The sequence below is a fragment of the Hyperoodon ampullatus genome (genome assembly GCF_949752795.1).
Source record: "Hyperoodon ampullatus genome assembly, chromosome: 16".
Classification (NCBI taxonomy): Eukaryota; Metazoa; Chordata; class Mammalia; order Artiodactyla; family Ziphiidae; genus Hyperoodon; species Hyperoodon ampullatus.
In genome coordinates, this window is record NC_136929.1 from 74346156 (window position 1) to 74360092 (window position 13937).

General features: G+C 42.0%; 1 protein-coding gene across 1 annotated transcript; it reads left to right on the forward strand.

The window, feature by feature from the left end:
* Window positions 1-5181: 5181 nt before the first annotated feature.
* RNF6 (ring finger protein 6) lies at window positions 5182-13159 on the forward strand (the record flags this gene model as incomplete). The annotated part of the gene is given in 5 exon segments (XM_079721877.1): window positions 5182-5222; window positions 7006-7212; window positions 8110-8205; window positions 11458-12792; window positions 12795-13159. Coding segments are annotated over 4 exon segments (1989 nt in total). The 5' UTR covers window positions 5182-5222; window positions 7006-7019.
* Between the last annotated feature and the right edge of the window lie 778 nt (window positions 13160-13937).

Here is a 13937-nt window from a genome sequence, read left to right on the forward strand (position 1 = left end):
AAGGCTCTGGAGTGTGAGGATTTTCTGCAGTAGTGATTCAGCGTGGTTCCCAGCTTTGACGGTGTTAAGAGATAACCCATGGCTCTGGGAACGGAGGATTTCTGCTGTTGGCTTCCAGATCGCTGGATTACAGCAGCTGATGCCGGACATTCCTGAACCCGGGACTCCAGTGGCGACCTCAGAAGTGGTAGCTCGCCTCTGAGGTCGGTCCTGAACGTATGTGGGAGTTGGTCTGAGGCTCAACCCACAGCCCACACTCCCCTGTCCATTGCAATGATTTCGTAGGCGCCTAATTCCCTGTAACAAATACCTTTCTGCTTTAAAAATGTAAAGTGATGTTTGCATCCTGCCTTGAATCCTGGCTGATTCAGAGGAAGAATTTTTAGCTGCAAGAACCCCAGTAAAATCACCTAATTAAAGACAGAGAATGATGTAAAGGCATAGGAGAACCACACAGACCCATTTGCTGACAAAGTAACGGAGCCCCTAGGGAACTGGCAAGCTCTCGGTTCCTTTTCTAATTACTGTTTACTTGCTCATGGCCGCCATCTGAGAGGTCTTAGCCTTTTCATCTCTATGACCTTTCAGTTCTTTTACTCACAGTTAACCGACAATATCTCCATGACAAGTCCAAATTCCCAGAAAATCTGGAACAGGTACCTTATCTCAAATAGCCATGGCCAGAGAGGTGGGGTCACATGGTCTAGAGTGGGTCCTTCCAAGCAGCTGGCAGGTTCTCTGAAAGGAAATGATGGACATCTCTAGAACACAGGTTTAGGAGCTTGAGTGCTCCATTTCCCTGGGCACATGCTTCTATCTGGAGGAATTTCTGTTAGAGTAAAACTCTAAGCTATTGATGTAGGGGGTGCATTAGTTTGCTAGGGCTGCCATAACAAAACACCATAGACTGAGTGGCTTAAACAACAGAAATTTATTTCTCACTGTTCCGGAGGTTGGAAGTCCAAGATCAAGCTGTCAGCAGGTTTAGTTTCTTCTGAGGTCTCTCTCCTAAGCTTGCAGATGGCTGCCTCCTTGCTGTGCCTGTACATGGCCTTTCCTCTGTGTACACACATCCCTGGTATCTTTTCACGTGTCCAGATTTCCTCTTCATATAAGGACACTGGTCAGATAGGATTAGAACTCACCCTAATAGCCTCATTTTAACTTAATTAACACTTTAAGGCCCTATCTCCAAATTAAGTCACATTCTGAGATGGGGCGGGGGGAGATTAGGGTTTCAAAACATGAGTGGAGGGGCACATTCAACCCATAACAGGGGGTGTCCTTGAAAGTGGTTTTCATGTGCAGAAAAAGGCTATTAAGAAGTTTCTCTTTAGGAATGGAGCACTGACCCAGGCTGCAATGTGGATGGCCCTTTAAAACAGTGCTAAGTGAAAGAAGCCAGGTGTAAAAGGCTGCCCTTGCATGATTCCATCTACAGGATATGTCCTATAGGCAAATGCACTGAGACAGAAAGTGTCTTAGTGACTACCAGGGGCTGGGAGTGGGGTGGGAAGGAATGGGATGACTGCTAATGGGTGTGAGATTTCTTTTAGGGGTGATGAAAATATTCCAAAATTAGACTGTGGTGATGACTGCACAACTCTGTGCATATAGTAAAAATCACTGAATTGTACACTTTAAATGGGTGAATTTTATGGTATGTGAATTATAGCTCAATAAAGCTCTTTTAAAAATATATTTTAAGAGGAAATTAATAAAATACTCTTTTAAAAAATCTTTGCTGTAAACAGTTAATATTCAACTTATCAAATTCCAATTCAATGCCCTACTTAAACCTTAGGCTTTTAAATCTAGTTTACAGCTCTCATTATTCTAGTAATAAGTAAACTTTAACAGTCATTTGGAATTAGACTTTGACTAAATTTAGATCTCATTCACATACTTATTTAATTAATACTTATTTAATTAATCATCTTCAAACAAACATTTTAAACTGTTTATAACTGTAATATTTTTTCATTTATAGTACTTCAAATGTTGGATTTAATGTCTTCCTGAATCCTTAAATAATAATCTTAAAATTAATCAGAAAACAATATGATGAGCCTAAATTTTTCTTAGCTGTTCTTATACTGTCCACAAACTTATTAAGATTTCGACTTAAGGGAATTCCCTGGTGATCCAGTGGTTAGAACTCGGGGCTTTCACTGCCGTGGGCCCGGGTTCAATCCCTGGTGGGGGAATTAAGATCCTGCAAGCCAGGCGGCACGGCCAAAAAAAAAAAAAAGACTTGAACATAAAAGTCTAAATCAACCTCTCAGTTTGGATTTTAAATTTTAATTAAGGCTGTCATTCTAAGAAGCCAAAATCACTTAAACACTATAAGTATATAAAATAGCAAATATTCAGAAAATCCTTTTAATGTTATGGTTTTAATTCTTTTATACCTTTTTATTCTTCATTGTAAAAAGTCCTGGAGTTAAAAGACGCCTACACACTAAAAAGGCGAGGCAGCATCCCAGCAAACGAGATTAATTAGACCAAAGATTTTGGCAGGTTATGAGAGATGGAAATCCAGAATGACCCATCTCTCTGTCCCAATTATCATATGTACAACTCTTTTATAGTCACTTTGTCTTGGGCTACAAAATTGAAGCAAGGTATTGGATTCAAGTTCCATACATTACCTGACTATCTATCCACAGAACTTTGCAGCCTCCCACCAGGTAAATCACTTGATTAGACTTTATATTTTTTGACTCTTAGGATATATACACGTCTTTTCGGTTGAACGTTTTAAAGTATTTGCACTTGATGGCGTATTACACTCATTACAACTCGTATAGGTATTTAAAATGATTTCTGCTTGAATTTTGGATATCTCACATGTGATTTTCTCAGACGTGTACTCAGAATTCCTGAGGTCATTGTACTAACATGCATTAATCCTGTTTGTAACAAGTTTGCATTTTTCTCTGCTCATCCACGCAGTTGGCTGAGGGGCATTTTGTGCCAGGTGCCATGCTGAGCTCTGGGACTCTAAAAATGAATAAATCCATTTGTTTGAACTGAAGGAGTTTGGACTCTTAGATGGGAGAGAACTATAAAAGAACAGAAAATCATTGTAGGTACTCGTTCAGTGGCTGTCTTTTTCCATTCAAAAGGAAGGCACGGGCCTGGTTTGTCTTATCTTCTGCTGTTAGCATTAGCACCTCATTCCTAGTGGCACCCAGTAAATATTTGTTAAGTAAATGAGTAAGTGCTAAAATAATTATACAGAGGAAGCTATGGGAGCCACCGTACTAGGGACATGGGCCTAGCTTTATGCGTGGTTGGACGTTGGGGTTAGAGTGCCACTTCAGAGGTATCAGAAAAAAAATCCCTTGACCATGAGATATGAAATGAGTCCTGGGAGATAAAGGAAAAAGTGGGGTTGAGGGTTGCTTAATTGAACTTCAAGTAGTTCCAGAATGCCAAGAAGCGCCCAGTCTGTAGTGGTATACAGCAGAGATATCGTGAAGGGCCTTGAAGACTGCATCGTTTGTATATTTCCATTTTCGTATCTACAACAATATGCCGATTTCTAAAAAACCCTGTCCCTTCCACCCCTACTACACTGGTAGCTCATGGATGCTAAAGTTTGTTACCCAGGCGCTAAGCATGAGGGCCGGGATAGATTAGCTCCTCCAAAGATAAGGCAGGAATGAATGAGTGAATGAATGAATGAATGAACGAGCAAACGAATGAACGAACGAACGAAGAATCACAGCACGGTGAGCACGGTGCAATGATTAAACCTTCTAGAGGGTAGGGAAGTCGGGGAGCCTATACCAGGCTGGGCAGGGACTCAGTCAAGGGCGTAACTAGTGGTGAGGCGAGTTTGGTAAGCGTCACATCTCAGAAATAAAACCAGAGACGCGACTGTGGGGAGGGGCGTGGGTTCAAAGCGCATTCCTAGCGGGAATTCACTTTCTTCACTGAAACCCGAGTAAAGGCACTCGAGAATTGATTAGGGTTTGTAATTTCCGATTGGCAATGAGGGAAAGCGCCTGGGTGGTCATCTACGTGGTACCCAGGTAGTCAAGGGACAGGAACAGACCGCTGGGTTGCACTCCAGCCCAAGTCGTCCTTGGGCCGCCGCACTCCGGCTGGAGAGGCGTCCACGTGACATCAGCGCTGGCGCGAGCGCCGAAAGCCGGAACGCGGCACGCGGCATCCGGGATCCCACCGGACGCAGTTTCCAGACGCACCGGCGAGCGCCCGGCGGCGGCTGAGCGCCTCCTGTCGCGCAGGGGGCGGCCCGGCCGTAGGGAGATACGGGTGGGGCCTGCCGTCCCTCCTCCAGAGCCTCCGCTCCGGCTGGACCGTCCCGCTGCAGCAGGCTTCTCTTCAGCAGACGAGCAGAGGGCGCAGCGGCCTCCGGAGGCGCGGATGCGAGCCCCGCCCGCCGCCCGGTCACAGCCTCCGGGGCCGCACGCTTCTCTCCAGGTAGCGGGAAGACGGCCAGGTCCCCGGCGTAGCGAGCTCGGGGGAAGCACCGGGCCCCCCGCGGCTTCCGGGAGACGCGTCACCGCAGGCCCTCCCTGGGCCCCGCCTCTCCTGATTGGCTACCTGCGGTCTAGATGCCCTGCCCTGGCCGGTGATTGGCTCCGAGGCCCCGCGTCACTGGCTTCATTGTGAGAATCTAGGTCGCTAAGGGAAACGTTACTCCAGGCCCGGTTGGGGAGAGGTTGGTTGGGCCCGAGTCCAGTTTGTTTATTGTACTGCTGGCCCTACCCCGGCGCGAGCTTCCGTCGCAACTTCCAGGAAGGGAACCAGTATCGGGGCGGAGGGCAAGGGTGGCGAGCGAGTGAAGGTTTAGAAGTAAGCTGGAGGCCCCTAAGCCTGGCAACACCCGAGTGGGAGCGGCGTGGGAAGGAAGGCCTTGAGAGAAGAGTTGTCATCCCAGGAAGGGTGACGGTGGAGGAAAGAAAGGCCTAGTTTCTGTTGTGGCAGAAACGGGCCGTGAGGGAGATTTCCATGACCTAATTGTTTGGGGATCTCATTTTCTAGGTGAGTTTCTAACAGAATCCACTGGAGATTTTGCCTTGACTTTACAGTAGAGTTGGGAGACGACTAGCCGTTCCTAGCCTTCAAAGAGGCAACTTATTGAATAATTCAGCTCCCTTTTATCGCTTAGGATGGGCAGCTGTCAAAAAAAGCACACAGAGTGGAAGGATGGATACCATTGCATATATTAAAAGCATATTGAAAGGCAAGTAAGGTATTCACGTGGACTTAATTGTGGTTAATTGTACGAGAACATGACCACTTAAGGAGAAGCTCTTAAAGTTTTGAATAATATTAAAGTAGCTTGACTTTATGGTAGGTTTCAGATATTTAAACTGTTTAATACAGAAACCTTATTACTGCTGTACCTACCGAATATGCTCTTTGCTAACGATGGTCTAGTCCTAATTATTCTGAAAATGGAAAGAAATGTGGAGTTTTTGATGTTAATTTGCATGTGACTGGATAGTGCTACTAGATCTTTCCTTTAAAAAATGACATAGGGATCACTGTGAAAAAATCCTTGGAAGTTGTAATTTAATGTCAGAATGTGCATGAGATTGGTTAGTTGCTAACTCATACAATAGTTCAGACTTGTAGGCTAATTTCACTCTGTTTTTAAAGTAGTTTGCTTATTAAACACTGAGTCCTAGTTACCGAAGTTGCTTCTCTGGTCACCTGGTCATTCGATCCTGCAGCCTTTATGAAGTCATGTGCTGTATGACACGTACCCTTTAGTGACATACCAGAAATCGTCAAGGAATGGTTTATTTCAGCCACAGAACACCCAGATCAGCTCTGAAGGTAGACCTGGGCCCTACCGTGGAAAATTCTGACCTAGGATTGGGGGTGAGCTCTGGGCATCTGTGTTGTTTTTTTTTTTTTTCGGTATGCGGGGCTCTCACTGTTGTGGCCTCTCCCGTTGCGGACGCGCAGGCTCAGCGGCCATGGCTCATGGGCCCAGCCGCTCCGCGGCATGTGGGATCCTCCCGGACCGGGGCACGAACCCGTGTCCCCTGCATCGGCAGACGGACTCTCAACCACTGCGCCGCCAGGGAAGCCCTGGGCATCTGTATTTTAAAAAATTTCCTCAAGGGAATTTGATGTGCATTCCCAGTTGAGAACTGTAGCTTTAACAACTTAGTAAATAGATGTGTTTAAGAAATTCTGAGATATTTATGAAACAAATACTTTCCTCCCTTGATTTCCTTATGGTTTAAAAGTAAACTTCTCAGGAATGACATTTCAGTATAATCCAAAAGCAGTGTTTGCCTAGCAAGGTCAGGAAGTTTCACTGGCACTCAGAGACCTCCGGGACTAACCATTCCAGGCTTAGGAACAAGGTTTCCTATGGGGAAACCCAAAGGCTCTTATGTGCTTTTACAATCCCCAGAGCTGTGCACAGAGTATTGTTTCCTGTTAGCTGTAAGGAAAATCAACTCCAAGTGTGTTCAGCTAAGTTATTTTTTACCTCAGCAAAGTGCAGGGGGGGTAATATTACATTTATGAACTTTATTTTGGGAAGAATACCCTTACTGGAAATAAATGTAAATGATACCCTTCTGATACCCAATAGTCCTTTGCTTATGAAGTAACGAATGTGCATAATTCAAGCTTAAGATTTCTATGGTAATGTGAAATACCCAGATATTTGGAACATCAGTGAGGGCTTTTAGGCCAACAGGAGAGTCAAAGACGTAAAAAATGAGATAATCACTTTGATTTTCAGCTGTGAGAAATGTGTGGTGCAACCAAATCCAATCTGACTTAGAGGATGGCTTTAGGCAAAGAAGTAGGTCCAGTTGTGTTCTATCACCTAGGAGCCGTTATTCATTTTATATGTAAGTTCTTCACTGCAAGATTTGGCATATGACGTATTTGAGTAGTGGACAGAATTTTAAAATGAAAATGAAAAAACTAAGTTAAAATATGAAGCCATATGTAGTCCATGACTAATACCTTGAATTTTGTATATACTGTTTGAACAGAAAGCCAGGAATCTCAGCATGAATTGGTCTAGATCTAGATCAGATGGTGGTGGTGAAGAAACCTCATCTCAAGAACAGAGTCATCATGAAAACGAGAGAAGGTGGCAGCAAGAGCGTCTCCACAGAGAAGAAGCCTATTATCAGTTTATTAATGATCTCAGTGATGAAGATTACCGGCTAATGAGAGACCATAATCTTTTAGGCACCCCTGGTAAGAGATGGGTCAAAGAGGAAATACCTTTTTCAGCATTAGTAGAAGTTTCAAAATAAGGAGGGGTTTTTACCCCATCTTCCCTCTCTCAAAATATAGTGTACTGTTTTTGTGACTTTAAGAGCATTGTAACATAACAACATAGAAAATCACTGGCTTACTTCTGTATTTTATAAGTAGGTAAGAATATTGAACCTATAGCACTGTTACACAAGTGTCAAACCAACAGGTTAATGTACATGATAGTGTCAGATATTTATGTGGTCCTATGTCTCTTAAGTAATATTTGTACAAATAAAATATTATTCATTTAAAACCTAATTCTAACTCATTGGAGGTCTTATCATTTATTTATTTAGCTGAATTAATGACTCCCCAAAAGTCCAATGTGCTCCATTCATTTTTTACAAATTAATTTCACAGATGAACTAATTGAAACTTGTATGCTTGTATATATTTGTGTGTTGCATATTTGCATTCTGTATACCCATATAATGAAGGGCATTCATTACCCATATAATGAACTAGGTACAATTCAAATAAATAAAGATTTGAAATTTTCTCTGGAAATACTCCCTTCTTAATTTCTTTTTAACTCTGACGAAAATCCACAGAATTATAGCTTATAGGTTCCTAAGTATATCAACTAGGAGCACTTCATTAATGATTCAAATTAAATCTTATTTTAATTTAAATAAAACATTGATAAATGAAACAACAAAAATGATGTGTATTTGCATGAATTAAACATTTTTTGCTGTCTTCAGTTTATAGAACATGAAAACAATAGAATGTCTTCTACAGATTGCTAAAGATTAGTCTTACCCTTCATGAGTTTTCATAAAACTTAGTAATTTAAAGATTTTAATTTTAGTGGGCACTTTTCCATTGTTTTAGGAGAAATAACATCAGAAGAATTACAACAACGGTTAGATGGAGTCAGGGAACAGCTAGCATCTCAGCCTGACTTGAGAAATGGGACAAACACCAGAGGTATTGTAGGCTCCTTTCCATAGGAACAGGTTTGATTGGAGTAATTGCAGAAATGAACTTACAGGACCTTGTACAATGTTTGTTTTTAGTGTTTTCCAGATTAAATGTGATAATCATTCAGGTAGTATTTACATATTAGATGCCGAGCAGTATAGTTAGGTAATACAGGACAGGGGCTGCATATAAAGATGTCTTACACACCTATTGCCTTCAGGGAGCTCATGTGTACGAAATAGTATACAATTAATTACCAGCAGAGTTCTTTTTAATTTAAGAATTTACACACTACTGTTTTTTTTTTAAGTAATATAACTAAACTTAGCTTCTAAAAATTTATACAGAACAATACAGAAAGACTGAGTCAGGAAAACCTATTTTTGTTGCTTTGTTTTATTGGTTTTGTGTTGTGTCATTTTACTGAACAGACACTAAGTCGTAATATAAGAAGTTCTTATAAAAAAACAAATCACTTGTTAAAAAAACCAAAATTCAAACTAAACAGAAGTGTATAGAGTTAAAGGTAAAGCCAACTTTTAAGGTCCCTCTTACCAGTTCTACTTCCTTCTCCAGAGGTGTTCATTAGTAGTAGTTTCACATATTATATCAAGATCATGGTATTAGTTAGGGTGAAGACTATTAAAAACCCCAAATGCATTCGCTGATGAGATAGAAGTTTACTTTTGTTTTGTGCTCACAGTCCAGGGCAGACACACGTTAATCCATAAAGCCTTCTGGGACCCACACAGCCAGCACAGTGGTTCTACAACTGTGCTGTCCAGTGCAGTAGCTACTGGCCACATGGGCTTATTTAAATTCAATAAAATTGAAAATTCAGTTCCTCAGTCACATTAGCCACGTTCAAGTGTTTAATAGTCCCCTGTGGCTAGTGGCTTCTGTATTGGACAGCACAGGTACAGAACATCTCCACTGTTGCAGAAAGGTTCACTGGGCACTGACTGCTGCTCCAGGGTATGGTTTGCGTGATCAAGCTAAGTCACAGCCACTTCTAGGTTCCAGCTGGCAGTTCCAGGTTCCGAGAGAAGGCCCAGGCCCCTGCCTGAAAATGAGCTCTCTCACTTCCACTCCCGTTCGATGGATGAGAACTTAGTCCCGGGGCCACACCCAGATGCCAGGTTGTTCACAGGACCACTGCAGTGCATTTCCAGTGGAAGAATGGGGTGACGGATTTTGTGAGATATGAGTGACCTCTTTCACACACTGCCATCACTATATTCTAGTAATTAAAGAAAGAAGTGGCATCTAGAATGACTTAATGTTTACCTGCCCTTTACTAATATCTTTTTGCAAATTAAAATGCAAAGTGGATATTAACCCTTTTTCTTCTTTATGTTTAGATATGCAAATTGTACTATATTGGTATAGCTGGTAATACTGGTCCTTTGAATATGTTTTAATGGAAAATGTACTCATCACATGTGAAATAGCTTATACCTTTAGAATATGGCTGAAGTTGCTATTTTTATTGATGCCAGCAGCTGATTAACAGGTTTAGCTTTAATATTTAAAAAAAATTTTTATGAGAGATTGGAGTAATGAAATAAAATCAAAGCAGTCTCATTTAACAACTGTTTTTGAGAAGAGTGAACTTGGTAAAGTCTGTGTAGCTAATGTGCATTAGAATGCTTTTCATTGAGTTTTGTACTTTATATAATCCACTGGTTAAAATGGAAAACTTAAAGCTTCCCACAGTAGCACTGTCATACTCAAAGAAGTTTATTAGGGGCACATTTCTTTCTTTCTTTTTTTTTAAATGTATATATATTTTTAATTTTATTTTATTTTTGGCTGTGTTGGGTCTTCGTTGCTGGGTGTGGGCTTTCTCTGGTTGCAGTGAGCAGAGGCTGCTCTCCGTTGTGGTGCGCAGGCTTCTCATTGCGGTGGCTTCTCTTGTTGTGGAGCACGGGCTCTAGGCACACGGGCTTCAGTAGTTGCGGCACATGGGCTCAGTAGTTGTGGCTTGCGGGCTCTAGAGCGCAGGCTCAGTAGTTGTGGTGCACAGGCTTAACTGCTCCGCGGCATGTGGGATCTTCCTGGACCAGGGATCAAACCCGTGTCCCCTGCATTAGCAGGCGGATTCTTAACCACTGCACCACCAGGGAAGTCCCAGGGCACATTTATTTCTAAATCGATTCATTCAACAGTATTAACTGACAGTCTGATTTGTCCCAAATACTGTTGTAGAGGTTGCAGATTTAACAGTGAGTAAAATAAGGCAAAACTCATTGTCTTCATGCAGCTCATGTTCTAAATGAACAGAGAATGTATTTTATTGTATTATATATAATGGCTAACATTTATTGAGTGCTTCCTATGTGCCAGATATTATACTAATCATTTTATATACAGTATCTTATTTTATCCTCATGATAATCCTTTGACATCTATACGATTATTATCAAATTTACAGATAAGGATTTAGCCAGAGAACTTAAGTAACATGCCTGACGTTTCATATCTTCGTACGAAGATATAATGTGGTTCTAACATTTTACTCATAAAGCCATATTTCTTGACTTATACATTTTTGGCAGTTTCTGAGAAATAGGATAAAATTCTTAAGGTTGCCAAAATACCTAACTGCAAAAAAGATTGAGTTACCTTTACCAAAGAATTCTAAAAATTCAAGATAAATTATATATAAGTTTTGCCACTGTATTTTATTGATACTGCCATATGAATAAAGCAATTTTTTAAATATTTATTTTTATTTAGTTAGTTGCAGCGGGTCTTAGTTGTGGCAGGTGGGCTCCTTAGTTGTGGCATGCGAACTCTTAGCTGCAGCATGCATGTGGGATCTAGTTCCCTGACCAGGGATCAAACCCAGGCCCCCTGCATTGGGAGCGTGGAGTCTTATCCACTGTGCCACCAGGCAAGTCCCAATAAAGCAATTTAAATGTACAGTTTTGATACTGGATATATTTTTCATTTGCCTTAATATTTTGCCAATAACAGGCATATAGAAAGCAAAAGTGAGGATTTCTTCACACCTTGGCACAAATAGTATTTAAAAGTTTATAATTTTGATACAGTGTGTATTATAGTATGCTTATAGTATACACCTTTCTTTCAGAAAGTTCAGTTTTTTGGCCGTTTTTCATTCATTAAAATGCACTGATGTTCTTAACTATATTTTTAATTTAATAAAAACTTAGTTTATCTTACAAGCTTTCAGTAAAGATCTAAAGATAGATTTTAGGAATTGATGTTAAGTTGATTTGGTTTGCTTTCCAGACTCAGGGGTCCCTCGAGAAAGTTCACGTGAACAGTCTCTGCTGGAATGGATCAACACCTTTCCTCTCAGGAGAAACGCAACTCGAAGTGGACAGAATGGGAACCAGACTTGGAGAGCTGGGAGTCGAACAAACCCACACAGTGGAGAGTTCCAGCTTAGTCTGGAAATCCACATCAATCACGAGGATAGAGAATTTGAAATGGATGGCGAAGATTATGTGGGCGTTCCACTTTCAGATGTCAGCCAACATCACACTACAGACGGGCCGCAGAGATCAAGTAGTCCTGTGGCCAGGCGAACAAGGAGCCGAGCTGCAGGGAACCTCAGTGGTAGTGGTGCCAGCGTTCCGAGAGCTAGGCTTGGATCGAGGGGGCGGAATTCAGTAGAAGGATCTTTGTCAGCATTCGGAAGATTAAGAAATGGAATTGGGGGGGCGGTTGGCACCCCTACAACTAGTGCTCCACGCACTAATTTCAGTCGTCCGTCAGGTGGTAGTGAACTCAGGCAAAGGGAGGGGCAGCGATTTGGAGCGGCCCATGTTTGGGAAAATGGGGCTAGAACCAACGTCACAGTGAGGAATACAAACCAAAGATTAGAGCCAGTAAGATTACGCAGTAGCCGAAGCCGGTCACCAATTCAGAGGCAAAGTGGCACTGTTTATCCTAGTCCACAAAGGGAAAGTAGACCCTTTCAGCAAACTAGTATGCGGTCTGTTAGGAGGAGAGGTAGATCTCGTGTCTTTCTACAGCAAGACCGAGAAGGCAGAGGTACCGCATATACTCCATTCTCTAACTCAAGACTTGGGTCAAGAGCCACAGGAGAAGAAGAAGGAGAGTCCAGCAGGTCCTCCACTGCTGCACGACGACATCCAGCAGTCACAATGAACCTTCAACTGAGAAGGATTCCTCCTGGAGAAAGCAGAGACTGGGACAGTACTGCAAACAGAACTCGATCTAGGGTGGGGCTGCCAGAAGACACAATCACTGTGGAAAGCAGTAGTGGGGGCTTTCGGCGCACCGGCTCTCGTTCAGAGCGCTCAGGTATGCGATCCTCCGTCACTACCTTAACTGTTCCTCTTCATAGGATTTCTGAGAATGAGCTCGCTGAACCATCATCAGTGGTTCTTCGATCAGTTTTAAGGCAGATCGTGAATGGACTTGGAGAACTGAGTTCTCTAGTGGAGGCCGAATATGAGTCAGAGGCTCAGACAAGTGGTCAGCATCGGCCAGAGACACACTCAGAAGTGAGTCTCCTCGGTGCGGCCGTCAGCCAGCACAGGGGAGGGTCCTCCCAAGGCAGGTGGACCCGAGAAGACAGCCCTGACACCCCGCCTCGTGCCCCAGAGGTGGCAGGCAGTCGCGAAATTCAAGTAACTTAGTCGAAACTGGCACCCTACCTATCCTTCACCTCGCTACCTTCTTGCTTAATGAAAGGGAGGATGATGACCGCATACGTGGTTTAACCAAAGAGCAGATTGACAATCTTTCCACCCGGAACTATGAGCACAGCAGTATCGATAGCGAACTAGGGAAAACCTGTAGTGTTTGCATCAGTGACTACGTAACTGGAAACAAGCTCAGGCAGTTACCTTGCATGCATGAATTTCACATCCACTGTATCGACCGGTGGCTCTCAGAGAATTGCACGTGTCCTGTCTGTCGGGAGCCTGTCTTAGGGTCCAGTACAGCAAACAACGGGTGACATGCTGGATCCAGTCAAATGTTGCATCTTAGTAGAGCTGAGTATTCAGGCATTCTTTTGTTGAATTATTTGTGATAAGCTAACCAGGATGAAAAATAACAGATGATTATAGTTTGAACTATTTTTTTGTGTGCTTTGTTAACTTGTTAAAAAGAGAAAATTTATAGAAACTTTAAAATGCAAATGTTAAACTATCCTAAAGTACAGAATAGTTAATATTGCTAGAACCAAATAACTTTTAAAATGTTTTTATTTTGGTAATTTTGTCATGCTAAGCACTTTTGTATCTGCACAACTCAGTAGGTTACAAATCAATATTCCTTTTCTGAGAAGTCCAGCAGATTTTGCTTGGACTTTCAGGCTTCGCACCGTGTCCAGACATTGGTGTCTAAATAAGCCTTTCTTTAACTTTTTATTCTAAGGACAGTATCTCTTCATGAAAGAATATTTGGCTGAATGTTTGCTAAATGCATTAAAGTTACTTGAAATGTTAAATTTAATAGGCAGCATATCACATGTGTATATATAGGTATATAATTTTAAGGTTAAAATATTCCGTCTAAAAACTACCAGTTTGGTTCTTATTTTAAAGTGTTGGGCTATTACTGCGTATGGCACAATGTTTAATACTTACAGGATCATCTCTGGGAGGAAGTAGATTAAGATATTTAAAAATAGACATAATTTATGAAGCGTCTCTGACAATCTGACTTATTAGACAGCAAGGAATATATAACACTGAACAAGTATTTCGTTTTTCAGAAATGGAACATGGAAA